The 15,223-nt window shown below is 58.1% G+C and overlaps 1 protein-coding gene and 1 non-coding gene across 2 annotated transcripts in view; one reads left to right on the plus strand and one right to left on the minus strand.

The window, feature by feature from the left end:
• Nucleotides 1–15,223, minus strand: part of TMEM175 (transmembrane protein 175) — a 29,079-nt gene that overhangs the window by 2,461 nt on the left and 11,395 nt on the right. Inside the window, exons 2-10 of the mRNA XM_047094231.1 lie at nucleotides 11,210–11,370; nucleotides 10,896–10,934; nucleotides 8,996–9,090; nucleotides 6,941–6,992; nucleotides 6,539–6,574; nucleotides 5,806–5,889; nucleotides 5,185–5,349; nucleotides 847–925; nucleotides 562–697 (exon numbers count right to left, since the gene is read on the minus strand). Coding sequence (XP_046950187.1) covers nucleotides 562–697; nucleotides 847–925; nucleotides 5,185–5,349; nucleotides 5,806–5,889; nucleotides 6,539–6,574; nucleotides 6,941–6,992; nucleotides 8,996–9,090; nucleotides 10,896–10,934; nucleotides 11,210–11,362 — 839 coding nt within the window. The 5' untranslated portion in view covers nucleotides 11,363–11,370. The remainder of the gene's footprint in view (nucleotides 1–561; nucleotides 698–846; nucleotides 926–5,184; nucleotides 5,350–5,805; nucleotides 5,890–6,538; nucleotides 6,575–6,940; nucleotides 6,993–8,995; nucleotides 9,091–10,895; nucleotides 10,935–11,209; nucleotides 11,371–15,223) is intronic.
• Nucleotides 4,083–4,167, plus strand: TRNAR-UCU (transfer RNA arginine (anticodon UCU)). Its single transcript has one exon. It is a non-coding gene; the product is annotated as a tRNA-Arg (tRNA).

A 15,223-nucleotide genomic window follows, 5' to 3' on the forward strand; every position in this document is an offset into this window, starting at 1 on the left:
AGAGGATGAGGAAAATGAAGAGTTTACCAGATACAAAATGTAAAATCACAGTGTTGTAACACGTCCAACAAAATAAGGATGTATTGAAATAAGGCCAAAGAAACAAAAGGGTCTAAAAGAGAATGAAAAATTTCCGGGGGAAAAACGAGAACAGAGGGTGCGGGAGGAGGAGCCCCGGGGGTGGGCACAGGGGACAGGGGTGGGGGGAGGACTGGCATGGGGGACGGGGGATGGCAGGGGAAGGGGCCGTTGGCCTGGGGGTGGAGCCAAAGGGGGAGGAGAGAATGGAGGTGGGGGAAGCCCGCCTGCCCCCAATCTGCCCAGCCTGGGGAAGGGAGAAGTGACATGAGGAGTCCTGCGTGTGGCCCTGGTGCTCCCTGCCTCCACCCGTGCTCTCCCATGGAGACCCTGAATTCTGGAGGGGGCTCCGGCCAGGGTGGGACTCGTTCCACAGGGAGGGTGGCAGCGGGAGGCCGCAGCACCCGCCTGCGTAGGGCTGGATGAAGAGAGACCCTCTAGACAGGCATGCCACGGACCCCTTCCTCAGGCCTGGGTCCTTACCAGATGTCCAGGATGAGGAGTGTGGCCACGATGGCATAGACCCCGTCGCTGAAGGCCTCCACCCGCTCCTTGCTGAGAGGCTCATGCAGGTCAAATGTGAAGAACTCCACACTGTGAGCTGGGGGCTCTTGGGGGCCTGTGGATGTGCCAGGAGGGAGGAGCTGGCCAGGGGAGGGGACTCCGCAGGGACGCCTGGCCGTCACGGGCACCTGGGCCCTTCCCATGCTCCACAGGCCTTGGGGAGCAGTGCCGAGGCCCCACACACCAGCCTGCCCGCACACCTACCCACAAGCCTGCCCTTGCACCAGCTGCAGGCCTTGCTGACGTAGGGGAGGAAGATGACCGTCGCCATCAGCAGGTACGACTGTATGAGACACAGACATGTCAGGAGGTGACGCTGCACCAGAAATCCCACCCAGAAGCCACCTGCTCCAAAGGGATGGCAGCACCCGCAACCTAAGAAACAGGTGAATTATACCTCATCAGGCTGAAAGCCGTGCGTGCCTCCAAGAGCACTTCTCACACAATGGGAGAGCACACGGCAGCCTGCGTGGCAGAGGAGGACCTGGCGCCCAGCGCAGGTGGAAACTCCTCGCCTCCACGGCACAGAGACGACACCCAAGGAAAAGGGCTGGAGCAGACATTTCTCCAAAGAAGACGCCGTGGCCGACCCATGAACGAAAACGTGCTCGGCGTCACCGAGCCTCAGGGAAATGCAGAGCGGAACCAGGAGACCCCACGTCACACCCCGGGGGAAGACGGCCCTCAGAAAAGCGGGTCCACGGGCCTTGGCGAGGGTGTGGGGAAACTGGGAGCCCGCGCTCTGTCGGTGGGGACGTAAACTGGTGCCGCCGCTGCAGAAACAATGTGGCGGGTCCCCCCAAAATCAAACAGGGAGCCCCTGTGATCCAGTAAGCCCACGCCCACCTCCCCCTGCGACCCAGTAAGCCCACGCCTGCCTCCCCCTGCCATCCAGTAAGCCCACGCCCGCCTCCCCCTGTGATCCAGCAAGCCCACGCCCGCCTCCCCCTGCCATCCAGTAAGCCCACGTCTGGCCCGGGTGTGCACCCAGAAGAACTGAGAGCAGGGTCTCCAAGAGGTGTGTGCACCCCATGTTCACAGCAGCACTGTTCACATCAGCTAAGACGAGCAAGAACCCAGAGTCCGTCGACAGACGCGCGGGTGAGAAAACGTGGTCCAGCCAACGAGAGGAAGTCCTGACACTTGGGGCGACGTGAACCAACCTTGAAAACGTTATGTTGAACGAAAGAAGCCAGACATAAAAGCCTCGTGTTTTGTGATTCCATTTACATGAATTACCCAGCACAGGCAGATCCACAGAGAGAGACGGAAAGTCGACTGGTGGCTTCCAGGCAGCAGGGGGGGTGAGAGAAACATTCCGGAAGGAGGTGGAGGTGGCGGCTGCACGCGATGTGCACTCCATCGTTGCCGCTGGATGGTGTTTACAGGACACAGTGGCGTGGGCTTCACTGCACACACACCCCGTAATTTGAACAAGAAAGGCTGTAGGGCCAGGCGGCGTGCTCTGGGCTCTGGCAGCGCGAGCCCTCAAGGCTGGGGCAGACTAGCAGGTCCCACGAGGGCTCTGCTCACCCTGCGGCTGTGGTACCCACACAGCCGACACCCCTGCAGTGAGGCGCCTCCTCCTGCCACCGCTGCCCCATTCCAGGCCTGCGCTCAATGGGGGGCTCCTGCCCCTTCTGTCCTGCAAGCCAAGTACTTCAGGGTCACCTGACGTGGGGAGTACAATCAGGGAGACAGTGGCACACTGCAGACAGATGACGAAGGCCAGCATCACAGATCTGTTTAGAGCCCCGACCACATCACTGAGCGGACACACTGAGGGACGGGCCTCCCGGGTGTGAAGCAGGTGGGAGGAGGCCAGTCGGTGGGCAGGCCCTGCAGGATCAGCGGGAGGGAGCCACAGGGGAGGAGGAATCCCAATCTGGGGGGGGGGGAGGGGACAGAGAAATGACACAAGTGGCTTCTACTAGATGCTGGCATGAGAGGCCCAATGCAGAGGCCCCAGAACATCACCGCTGCAGGAAGGTAGCCACACCGGGATGGCCCAGGCCAGGGTGGTCAGAAGGGCTGGATCTAGAAGGTGAACCCAGCACAGCATCTGGCTGAGGGAGGGGGTGGCAAGGATGTCTAGGAGGATGGAGACCACGGGCTTCCTGGGGGGCAGGAAGCTTGCATGTGTCGTGTCACAGGTGGTGGCGGGCAATGGGGCTCCAGGTGAGGAGGTGAGAGGGCAAAGGATCAGAGCCACACGGCAGGGGAAGAGGGAAGAAGGCAACAAGAGGAAGGCTGACGGGCAGGTGGGTGGGGGCGGACTGACAGCGGACTGTTCCATCACAGAGCGCCATGGCCTGAGCCTACCCTCGGAGGCCACTGGACCCGCTGGTCACTTGGGCCCCCCCAGCCCTCCATTTCCTGTTTGGTGGCTGAGGTGCCCCTCCCCCACTGTCATCGTGGCATCAGGGCAAGGTCACTGTCTAGGCTCCTCATGGACCCAATGGACGCTGCCCACTCAGCCCAGGCTCCTGGTCCAGGCCCTGGCAGTGGGCACGGCCTGCCCTGGTCCTCAGCTCTGCTCGTCCCGACTGCCCATACCACACCCCAGCTGTCCCTCCATGCTCCATGCAGTGACCTCCATCATCCTCAGCCCCTGACTTCGTCCAACCAACACCCGCTGTCGGCCACCATGAATGCGCAGCCGGGAGAGGCTGCCCCCCGGGACGTGTACGCGGCCTCGGGCCAGCTGCCCCTTACTCCTGTCCAGTGCGTCCCCCTTGCTGGCCCTGCCCTGCCCACCAGGAGCCACCCCACTGCAGGCCACAGCCAAGAACGCCCCGCCTGACTCCACGCACCCCTCCCACCAGCACCCCCTTCAATTTACACACGCTCAAGACTAAGGAGACCAAGCAGAAGCCTGAGGCCTGCCCTCACCCCCCACACCTGCCGCCTGCCTGCCTGCTTGCACACCGGCGTACCCCTCCCCCACCCGGCCTGCCTGGACCTGACCTCAGGGCGCCTGGGACGCTTAGCCCCCACCCCCAGCACGCAGACAACGCTCTGCAGTGGCCCTTGCCCGCCTATTTGTTTCAAACTTGGAATTCTCTTGAAATGTGCGCTAGACATCTAGAACGTCAACCATTTCTTCATATTTACGACGCTCTGGTTCTGAAACCTCGCTGTTCTTCACGAGCGCTCGGGGAAAGGCGGGAACCGTGCAGAAGCTTCCACCATCAACTCTGAAACAGCTGCTTGTCAGGATTTCCCTCAATTTCTGGAAGACGAAGCGTTGCTAGAACAATATTCCTATTAAGCTGGCTGATGGCTACGGGCACCGGGGGCTCAGCTGGTTGAGTGGCCGACTCTTGATCTTGCAGTTCGTGGGACGGAGCCCGCGTCGGGCTCTGCACGGACAGCACGGAGCCTGCTTGGGACTCTCTCTCTCTCAAAATAAACATTAAAAAAAAAATTAGCCGAGGGGCACCTGGGTGGCTCAGTCGGTTGAGCATCTGACTTCTGCTCAGGTCATGATCTCACGATGCGTGGGTTCGAGCCCCACGTCGGGCTCTGTGCCGACAGCTCAACGCCTGGAGCCTGCTTCGGATTCTGTGTCTCCCTCTCTCTGCCCCTCCCCTGCTCACACTCTGTCTCTCTCTCTCAAAATAAATAAACGTTAAAAAAAATTAGCTGACAGGTAAAAGGCACTCGCCAACCTTGATTTCTGTGACTTGGCTGAGACAGCTCCAAGTTCTCGCATCCCCTGAAGTGTAGGGTGCGGAGTGGAGAGCACCGAAGACTGAACCAGAGATGTCCGTGTGAAGCATCCTGACCTCTGACCACACCTGGGTTTTCCTGAGACTCGGTAGCCAGTCCCCACCTGGGACCCTGGCTCTCCTCAGCCGGGCTGCACAATGGGGCTCCTTCTGCCAACAGCTTCGCCTCTGTTTTTTTCCACTTTTCAGTTTCCTTTAGTTCAGGAATTTTCTTTCTTTGCTTTTTCTTTGGGTGGCTCATACCCTCCACGCAAGTCTTTAGGACAGGCACAGCTCTGTCCACTCTCCCACGCGCTCACTCGAGTTCATCAATGTTCTTCCTAAGGTGCTTCTTGCCTGCTGTCATGGCAACACTGCTAGGAAACCCCCCCCCCCCCCCGCCCCGGCCGGGGCAGTGTTGGCTGCCCTGGCAGCTTTGTGCAGACTCCGTACTCACCAAGAGAACAAGCACAGCCCAGACTCCGGGCACCTGTGTCTCTCGCCTCTGGTCTTAAAGCTCTGCCCACTTGGGGAAAACGTGGGTGAGGCATGGCCCACCAGCTGCCACCATCTGACCAGGCCTGGCTCAGACTGTGGTGCACGTTCACCTGCAGAGCAAGTCCCCGCAGCAGGGGGGAGCGGGGGGAGGGCCCTTCCCTCCAGCTACGTTCCCTGACACCCTGGGCACCAGGCCACGTGCTGCCCGGTGCCCCTGGGGACTTTTGCACAGCTCTGTACCCCTCCCCGGTGGTGCCTCCCCCGCCCCACCCTCTGGTGGCCATCTGCTCAGTGAGATGTCACCCCTGCCCACCCCCCTGCTTCCCCCACTCACCAAGGGGTAGAAAAACAGGGAGAAGCCAGCAGCAGCGAAACACAAGGCCGGGCCCCTGAGGACGATGCCCAGGATGTGCTGCCGATACAGGGTCCTGTGGGTGGAGCTCTCTATCTGGGGGTTCAGGAGGTGGGGGAAGTGGAACGCGTACACCACGATCAGCGCCTGTGGGAGCGGCAGGATGCAGGGCCCGGGCAGAGGCTTCTGGCCAGTAACCCCTCCCACCCGTGGACATGAACAGGTGCCTCAGGGGTGGGGACCCCAGAGGAGAAGGTTCGGCTGGGAGGCTCCCCACGGGGTGTCCCGGAGGGTGGGGAGAGGGGACAGGAGCCCCTGCCCTGCTCCTGGGGCCGGGTGTGGGGGTCTCCGGGACCCTGCCCCACCAGATGAGTGCCTCAGGACGCTGGGCGGCCCCATGCCTCTCTCCCTCCGTGTCGCTACGGAGTCCGGGCTCGAAAAGCCTCTGGGTCCGTCCTGCTGCAGCCTGCGGCTGGGGACCTCTGGCAGCCGCTCTGCACGGCTCTCACTGCGGCCGACACGCCACATCCTACACGTGTGCACAGTGTGTGCTCCAGGAAAACAAGTGTATGGGGAGGGGGGGGGCGGGCTGGGGTGTCCTACCTGCACGGCCCCGATGGCGATCACGCACAGACAGAACAAGAAGATGCCCAGAGGCACCTCCGGGAAGGTCACCATTAAGGAAAACTGCAGCCAAAGAGACAAAACCAGGCTGTGCAGGGCCCTGCCGTGCCTGAGGTGCGCCGTGCGCTCGGTGACAGAGCGGACCCAGAGCAACCCACAGGATGCTTTGAGCCTTTAAAGCTGCAACGTTCTCACTTTCACGAAGGATGCTCTGACGCACGGCCCTGCACGCCCAGACCACTGTTCCGCCAGGACTGACGGGGAGTGCGGCAGGCGCGCACAGGGGGAGGCCAGGCTGTGGAAGAGCCCCTGGGGGAGGCGATGTGGGGGCCGCAAGTTGGGGAGGAACCCGGGACGGCAGGGGGCGGTGAGGCGGGGGCCGTGCAGGGGCCGGGGGCAGGGGTGTGGAAGCGATGCCGCTCACTGGACCCTCAGAGGCCAAGCTGGTGTCTCTGCCATCGTAGTCCCTGCTGGGGGCCCCTGGAAGCCTCTCCCCCTTCAAACGGCCTGGAGACCCCAGGTGTGTCCCACCCCTAGAGCAGACCCGACTGCCACTGGCTCCCCTGGAACTTTCTCTCCTCTCTGCAACTCTGTGGTCGGGCCTCGGGCCACCCGGCTGGTCTGAGAGTTTCTGAGGAGGGAGCACCCCGGGTTGAGTCCCCTTGCCCAGGGGAGGGCAGGCTGGACCCAGGGGGCAACTGCAGGTACTTACGGTGAAAGGTAGGAAAGTGATGGTCATCATGCAGGCCTAGGAAGGAGGAGGAAGGAGAGAGCTGAGGGTTAAGGAGGGAAGGCAGGCAGGCCACCCCAGGTGTCCTGCAGGCCCTGCCGCCCAGGGGGACCTCTGGCAGTGCCGCCGCCCCAGAGGCAGATCACTGTACGACTCCTAGACCCCAAGGAAGCTCAGCTCATGCCCTCACGGTGGAACAGAGGGGAGAGGGCCCATCTGTCCGCAGTGCCTGTGGGAGGATGTGTGAGGAGTCCAGGAGTGGGGGGCGGGGGGGTGCCCAGGCTCTCAACACCAGAGGCTCTAGAGGCTGAGCACTTCTTTCCCTTCTCCGGGGAACACAGGATTACAAACATGATCGTTTCTCAAGAAATGAAAACGACTCACCAGGTTGAGCAAGGCAAGTGTGTCGTCTATCTTCCCAACAACCTGGAACAATCTAAACAACGTAAGGAAAACAGAAAGACGTGCCATCAATCAGGTGGCTCTAACAGCATCACACGTTCCAGCATTTGAGGATTAGAAAGATCATTAAAAATGTCATTTTTAATCGAATTTAAGATACTACCCAGCGTACAAAGTTTGGAAGAGACTGAAAATACAAAGAAGAAAACCCAAGTTCCCTAGAAATCACACTGTTCGCATTTCCACGAACTCTTCTGAGTCGACGCGCATGGCTTCAGAGCTGGGATCACTGTGTACAAACCAACGAGGCACATGGTGGCTCTGGGGACAGTGTCTTCAGAGCCTGTGGAGCAGAGGACGCACCCCCCCCCCAGGAGGTGTCCCGAGTGCTCTGGGGTGTCCCTTGGCTGCCTGGGAGACTGGAAACCGGCAGGGGAGTCCTTCTTCTGGTCTTGTGCCCAAAGGCCACTTTTAAAAAAGGAAATCCTTCCAAGGATGTTATACACTTAACCTACCGAAACAGCCCAATTAACAGACAGATGGTTCTTATTTCAAGGCAGGAAATCATGAGCAGAAAACTAAACACAGAGAACATGAGCAGAGCTCACCAAGGGTCAATGCGGGAGCTAGAAACAAAAATCTTTTTCCCTGCTCTCCTTGCCCTCCATGGAGTCCCCCTCCGAGGGGTCAGAGGACAAGGCCTTCTCCTGGGCAGGGCTCAGTGGGCCTCATTCCCCCCACCTGGGAGATCTGCATCTGGCCAGGGCTGGCTCTGGGGTCCTGCACTCCCCTACAGTCAGATAAAGGGGTCATATCCCCCATGGACAGCAGCCCCACTGGCAACCCACTGAGCCTGGGGGAGATGGGCCCAGCCACCAGGGTCCTAGGTGGATCTGTGCCCACTCTGGGAATCTGGCAGCAGGATGTGGCCTTTGACGAGCCAGTGCACAAACAAGGTGCTGTGTGGCCCTGTCTGTGCCGCTGGAGTGACAGGGAGCTCAGCCATATCAGCCACAAGCAGGACCAGGCAGAGTGGCCGTGGCCCCCCTCTTCACTCTGCGTGGACAGGGGAGCCCCTGAGCCTTTACAAAGGGCCAACCGTCCCTACCAGAAACGGTCATTTTGCTAAAAGCAGGTGTGTAACGTAACATTAAAAAAAAATGTTTTTTAAACGTTTATTTATTTTGAGAGAGCGTGAGCAGGGGAAGGGCAGACAGAGAGGGAGAGGCACAGAGAATCCCAAGCAGACTCTGTGCTGTCAGCGTGAGCGTGACTCGGGGCTCAAACTCATGAACCGTGAGATCGTGACCTGAGCTGAAATCAAGAGCTGGACGCTCAACCGACTGAGCCGTCCAGGCGCCCCTAAAATGTCAGACATTTTTACTGCCAGCGCCAGTGTGTGGACAGCTCCCAGGTCTCCCTGTGTACCCACCGTCCCCCAAGCAGGGGCATTTCCTCAGCAAGGGCTCGCACCGTACCCCAACCCTCTCCCCGGGAGCCTGCCTGCCTGGGTTGGGGGTTAGGGGTCCCCTGCAGCTTGGGGCCCTGTTCCTGTCAGACCCTCAGGAACCTTCTCCTTCTTAAGAGAAAGCTCTGGCTTGGGAGCGTGCACCCTGCAGCCTCTTCCTCCTTGCCGGAGCCCCAGGACCGGGCAGAGGGACCTGAGCACAGTGCTGCGGCGTTGCAGGGGTGCACGGGGCAGTCAGCTTGCAGTCCTTTCCCTGCCCGGTCCTGTGTGCGTGCCCACGCAAGTGTGTTATCCTGTGTCATCATCCCAGGCCCTGGTGTCACGTGGAGAGGAGGGTGCAGAGGCCTGCAGCCAGAATCTGGGGTGAAGTGGGGCCTGCTGACTCAGGAAATGAGGGAGGGGCCACCAGACACCCTGAGAATGGGCGTCTTATCGGTGCCCTGAGCACACGCCTGCTGCCATGCTGACCCCGGACAGGTTGGGGGCCTGCACCCTCTGGGCACACGCACTGAGTGAGCCACAGACATGTGGACCTCAGCCCAGAAAAAGCCCCCAGCCTGACTCTGTACCTTGTATGTGCTGCCCAGGCCACAGTCACAATGAGAAACGTCATCAGGTAGACAGCAATCCTGGTTGCTAGAAGTCTCTGTATACTTTTGTCAAACTGGAGGAACAGAAAAGCATCACCATCAGAGACCACTTCAGTCCATGGCAGCCGGCGGCCCCGTCCAAGGTGCCGAGTCCCCAAGGCCTCTGAAGGGTCTGGTGGTTCCCACCTCCCCTTCTGGTTCAGCCTCTACCCCAGCCCACCCTGAGGCTCCTCTTCTGGGTAGCCTCCCCGCCTCCCCGCCGCACAGCACCAATGCCCCGTGTCCCGTCGTGCGTATCTGGGGATGCCCCGTGTCCCGTCGTGCGTATCTGGGGATGCCCCGTGTCCCGTCGTGCATATCGGGGGATGCCCTGCATCCCGCTGTGCGTATCTGGGGACCTGGTGTGGAGCTCCCGACGCGCCAGCTCTTGGGGCAGAGAGTCTTTGCCGGGCACTCCCGGGCCAGCACAGGGCACCAAGCGCACTGCAGGTAACCAATTCTGAAACAGCTGTGAAGCCTGGTGAGGTCGCGGTGCGCCTCGCCCTGGTCAGAAGGGACTCGCAGGTGCAGTGGGGAAACAGAACCGGGCTCAACACAAAGCTGGGACCCTTGGAATCGCAAGATGGGATGTGATGCTTTGTCAGCAAAAGCTCAAAGTGGAAAACTGACCGTGTCACCACTTACGCTGGTTTTCTACTTGCATCAGGGGGTCTCACCCAGGACCTCACTATCTCACCGAGGACTCACAGCTTTTGACTTGCTGGGTTTCCCACCCTTGACTAGTCTTTCCCTCCACATGGGGAGGAGCGCCTGCTGGCTGACACCTCCTTACGGCCCTGGGCTCCCAGAAGGAGTCCCCGGACCACCGCACCACCTTCTGGCTCGGTTCGTGCACACGGAGACCTCACAACAAGGTGCCGCTCTCCAAGAAGACAGGCCCAGTGCAGACAACTGGGGACAGTTTGTCCAGACACCTCCCCGTGTCACCTCCCGGCATCTCCTGCTCGCACAGCCATACCCCTTGTGACAGTGGCAGCACTGAGGTCTCCGACCTGGCACGAGTGTCCTCCAGAGGGGTTCTGGAGCTGGTGCAGTCAGGCGGGTGCCCCGGCACTCCCTCCCCCCAGCTACTGGCTGGGTGCTGGCTGCTGGTTCCAGGCTAGACCCGCATTCCCATTTCCTTCTCCTCAAGACCCTACCAGGGGTGCCGTCGCCTTCCCACACATGACGCGGCTCTTTTGACTCCCAACAGCACCCCGGCTAAGCGGGCCAGCCCCGGAGTCCAGCGCCCAGCTGTGCTGCGGGGCCTGACAGACCCAGCACCTCACATCCTCCGTCCCCTGAGACTGAACAACACCGCCGTCCACTGAGGGGCTGAGCGAGGCACACTGGCGCACGCATGATGCCCAGGGACTTTCAGGCATCTTCCCAAATCTGAGGGAATACGCCACCACCTAACTTACAGGACAGAGATGTTCCAAGTTGGCTATAAAGGGGAAACTGCTTCAGAGAACCTGTTTCCCACTTCATGAGAAAAACCCCGTGTCCCTGTGCTTCAGGGAGGCCCGGCTGGGAGCATCTCCCCTTGCCCCCTGAACGTGTAGGAGGGATGCTCCGGGGGTGACAGGGTACAGGTCTCCATGCCAACCAGAAGCTTGTTGGGCTGCCGGACCTTCCGTCCTCAGCCGACCCCTAAGCTCACTTCAAGGGCACTGCCTCTGTCTGCAGGCCAAGGTTGGGGCCGACCAGGGCTGCTGAGGGAAGACCTGGTCCCACCCCTCCCAGCCAGGCACATCTTGGGTGGAGCCTAGAAGCGGGCTCGTGGACCGAGTCTTCTGTAAGCTCACCCTCGATGCTGCAGACCACCGTTCCCAAGTACCTGTTCTGGGGAGATCTCCGTGTGGGTCACAGGCAGGATCTACGAGAGCAAACACACAAAAAGAGCCATGGGACATTGCTTGGGCTGTGCAGAGACCACCCCTTGAATGACGTGGTGTCGGGGACTCGGGCCAGTGCTGGACTGCTTCCCCCACCCGTCCAGCTGCCCAAATGGCTGACGGACCCCAGGACACTGCCGAGACAGGGCAGGGTCTATGCTGGGCTGAGCTCTACCAGAAGGCTGTCTGGAGAGGGTGAGGCCAGGGGCCCTGATGGGAGAGGAGGCTTGGGGGTGGGGGGGCGCGGCACACGGACCATCACAGTGGCGATGATGGACAGGAGTGCATCACTGAAGCTGAGCATGCGTTGTGAGTGCTGGATCCCGTCGGCGGTGTCCTCGCCCCCTGTGCCCGTGGAGGAGTCTCCCTGCGTGCGGTGGGCCGGCTCTGGGGTCTGCGGCCCGGACATGGTGGGGCCTGGGAAGAAGCACAGGTCTGAGCAGGCCAGAGTGCTCCTGGGGGGCCTACCCCTGCCAGCTTCAGTGGTGGCAGACACAGGGCGGACCCGTGGCCGGAAGGACCCACCCCGAGGGGCAGGAAGGGTCCCTGCCATGCTGTCCTCTCCCAGGAACCCCGGTATTTCCAGCTGGCAGGAAGAGCACCTCCTCACTGCTGAGCACTGCCATCTGGGAGCCATGCTCTGTGCCTGTCCCCCCCCGGAAGCGGGAGAAACGAGAAGGCACACACACGTGATGGGTGTTCCATCCGCTGTGTCACCGCCTGAAACCCCTGACCCCAACACCAGACACCGTGCCGTTAGACACTTTCGTCCTGAACATGGGGTGTTCTCCCATCTAAGTACCAACCAGACCCAACCCTGCTTAGCTTCCGAGACCAGGCGAGACTGGGTACGTTCGGGGTGGTATGGCCGTAGGCCAAACGCAGGATGTTCTATGGGACCAAGTCCCTGAGGCTTGCACTGAGACAAAGTGCCAGCCCTCACCATGACAAGACAGAACAAAAACACACCCCACCCCCAGAACCAGATAAAGAAGGCTCACTGGCAATTTCTGGGCAGGAGAAACAAAGTGTGAATAAACAGAAAGGATATTCAGCTTCATTATCAACCGGGGAAAGGCAAGTGAGAACAATGAGGTACCACTAAGGTCCGCAGAAGTCCACCAAGAGTGGCGAGGCCACAGGGACACAGGCTTGGGCAGGGGTGGAGACCACACCGCGACATGTACACCCACAAGGTGGCAGCTGCATTTCTAGGTGTAGCCTCTAGGAAACGGATGCACACGAGTGTGCCGGTGTGTAGTTTATTTTAACGTGTCACCCAGCCTATTATTGAACGCTAAACGAATTGTTAAAAAGTGCTACGAACTGAACGTTTGTGTCCCCCAAAGCCCCATGTGGAAGCCCTACCCACCCCATGGGGTGGCGCCAGCAGGGGGGCCTTTGGGGGGGATGAGGTTAGATGGGGTCATGAGGGTGGGGCCCCGAGATGGCACGGGTGTCCTCACAGATGTGGGGGAGGGGGGACAGGTGTCTCTGTCTTCCGTGAGGACGCAGTGAGAAGGCGGCCGTCTGCAGGCAGCCACCTTGACCTCAGACTTCCAGCCTCCAGAACCGTGAGAACGAAATGTCCGTCGTGTAAGGCCCCAGCCCATGGGCTTTTGTGAGGGCGGCCCGAGCGACCGACACAGGAAGTGAAGTGAAACAAAGCTACATGTCTAAAACTCAGAAACACGATGTTGAGAGGAATAAATGATGCCGCAAGAAGATACACTTACTATTATACCACTTATGTAAACGTTTAAAACACACAGACCATCTGCTCCCCTTGTGATCACACACACGCACAGTAAGACGATGGAAACATACGCAGTAACAGCACTCACCAGCTCAGGACAGCCCTGTGATCACCTGGGCGGGGGTGGGGGGTGGGATTGCGGGGGGCTGGGCTGGGAATGGGGCCGCAGCCGCATCAAGAAGGCATCTGTCACTTTACTCGCTGCTTACAGCTTACACACAGTCGAGGGCACCCCTTCTGGGGTGCAGTTCTACCAACCGCTGACAACTGCACACAGGTGTGTAACCAGGACCTCAATCACAAAGCAGCTCTGTCCCCAAGCGGGCCCTCTGCGGTCCAGCCTTCCTTTCCTCCACCCCAAACCCCGGCCACCACTGTGCTTCCTGCTACCGTCAGCAGCAGTGACCCAGTAATGGGACAATAATCTGCCCTTTCCAGACTGTCCCAGAAACAGACTCACAATCCACGGAATCTTGGGAGTCTGGCTTCTTTCACTTAGCATGATGCACTTGGGATTCACCCGTTTTGGGGGAGCACTGACATTTTTTTTATTGCTGTGTAGTTAATGCTACTGTATGGATAGACCCCTCCGTTCATCCAATCACTAGCTAGAAACGTGGGTTATTTCCAGTTTGGGGTGGCTACGCATAAAGGCACTGTAAATATTTGCACAGAGCCATTTGCGAAACATGTTTTTATTTCTCTTGAGTAAGCACCTCAGAATGTGTCTGCTGGGTAAACCGAGAGGCTGTACCATTTGCACCCCCTACTGGCAGCATATGAAACTGCAACTTGTCCTCATTCTCCCCAGCGCTTAGTTTGGTACTTTTTATTTCATTATTTTTTTAACTTTTTTTTTTTTTTAAATTAGAGAGAGAAAGAGAGAGCCAGCACACGCGAGCATGGGGGAGAGAGGCAGAGGAGACAAAATCCCAAGCAGGCTACACTCAGCGCAGAGCCTGACACAGAGCTTGATCCCACGACCCTGGGATCATGACCTGAGCCGAAATCAAGAGTTGGACACTCAACTAAGCCACCCAGGCACCCCTAGTTTGGTAGGATTAAAAAAAAATTAAGCTCTTGGGTGGCTCAGTTGGTTGGGCGTCCGACTTCGGCCTAGGTCATGATCTTGTCATTCCCGAGCTCCAGCCCCGTGTCGGGCTCTATGCCTGGAGACTGCTTTGGATTCTGTGTTTCCCTTTCCCTCTCTCCACCCCTCCCCCACTCACGTGCGCTCCCATGCTCTCTCTCAAAAATAAACATTAAAATTTTTAAAAAATTAACATTTTAGTTGTACTAAAAATGTGTATTATACCTTGTGTGGCATTTTCCTACTAATTGGGCATTTTCAGGTGCCTTTTATCTGTGTATATCTTTGTTAGAATCTTTTGTTCATTTTTGGGGGAAGTTATTTGTGTTAGTATTGAGTTTTGAGAGTTCTTTTTTTTTTTTAATTTTTTTTTTAACGTTTATTTATTTTGGGGACAGAGAGAGACAGAGCATGAACGGGGGAGCGGCAGAGAGAGAGGGAGACACAGAATCGGAAGCAGGCTCCAGGCTCTGAGCCATCAGCCCAGAGCCTGATGCGGGGCTCGAACTCACGGACCGCGAGATCATGACCTGAGCTGAAGTCGGACGCTTAACTGACTGAGCCACCCAGGCGCCCCGAGAGTTCTTTATACATTCTGGTTAAAAGTTCTTTGTTAGATATGTAATTGGCAAATATTTGTTCACGGCCTGTGGCTTGTCTTCCATTCCCTTACCAATTTTTAAAACAGAAGTTTTATATTTTGATAAAGTCCAATTCATCAATTGTTCTTTCATGGATCATTCTTTTGATGTCATATCTAACAATGCTTTGCTTAACTCAAGATGACAAAGATTTCCTTTTTTTTTTTTTTTTTAATTTTTTTTCAACGTTTATTTATTTTTGGGACAGAGAGAGACAGAGCATGAACGGGCGAGGGGCAGAGAGAGAGGGAGACACAGAATTGGAAACAGGCTCCAGGCTCTGAGCCATCAGCCCAGAGCCCGACGCGGGGCTCGAACTCACGGACCGCGAGATTGTGACCTGGCTGAAGTCGGACGCTTAACCGACTGCGCCACCCAGGCGCCCCTCCTTATTTCTTCTAGAAGTTTTAGTGTTTTAGGTTTTAATTTCAGTGTACGACAGATTTGGGGTTAATATTTTTCAAGTTTAATTATATATTTTGAGACAGAGAGAAAGCACGAGTGGGTCAGGGGCAGAGAGAGAGAGGGAGGGAGAAGATCCCAAGCAGACCTTGAACTCACAAACCATGAGATCATGACCTGGGCCGAAGTCAGATGCTTAACCGACTGAGCCCCCCAGGAGCCCCCAGCTTCATATTAAATCTTCAAATCTGGTAGAGTGAGTCTTCCAGCTTCGGTCTTTTTTTTTTTTTTTTTTTTTTAATTTTTTTTTTTCAACGTTTATTTATTTTTGGGACAGAGAGAGACAGAGCATGAACAGGGGAGGGGCAGAGAGAGAGGGAG

The sequence above is a fragment of the Lynx rufus genome, unplaced genomic scaffold (genome assembly GCF_022079265.1).
Source record: "Lynx rufus isolate CCGP_SWC_20201006 ecotype Redwood Valley unplaced genomic scaffold, mLynRuf1.p SCAF_38, whole genome shotgun sequence".
NCBI classification, from domain to species: domain Eukaryota; kingdom Metazoa; phylum Chordata; class Mammalia; order Carnivora; family Felidae; genus Lynx; species Lynx rufus.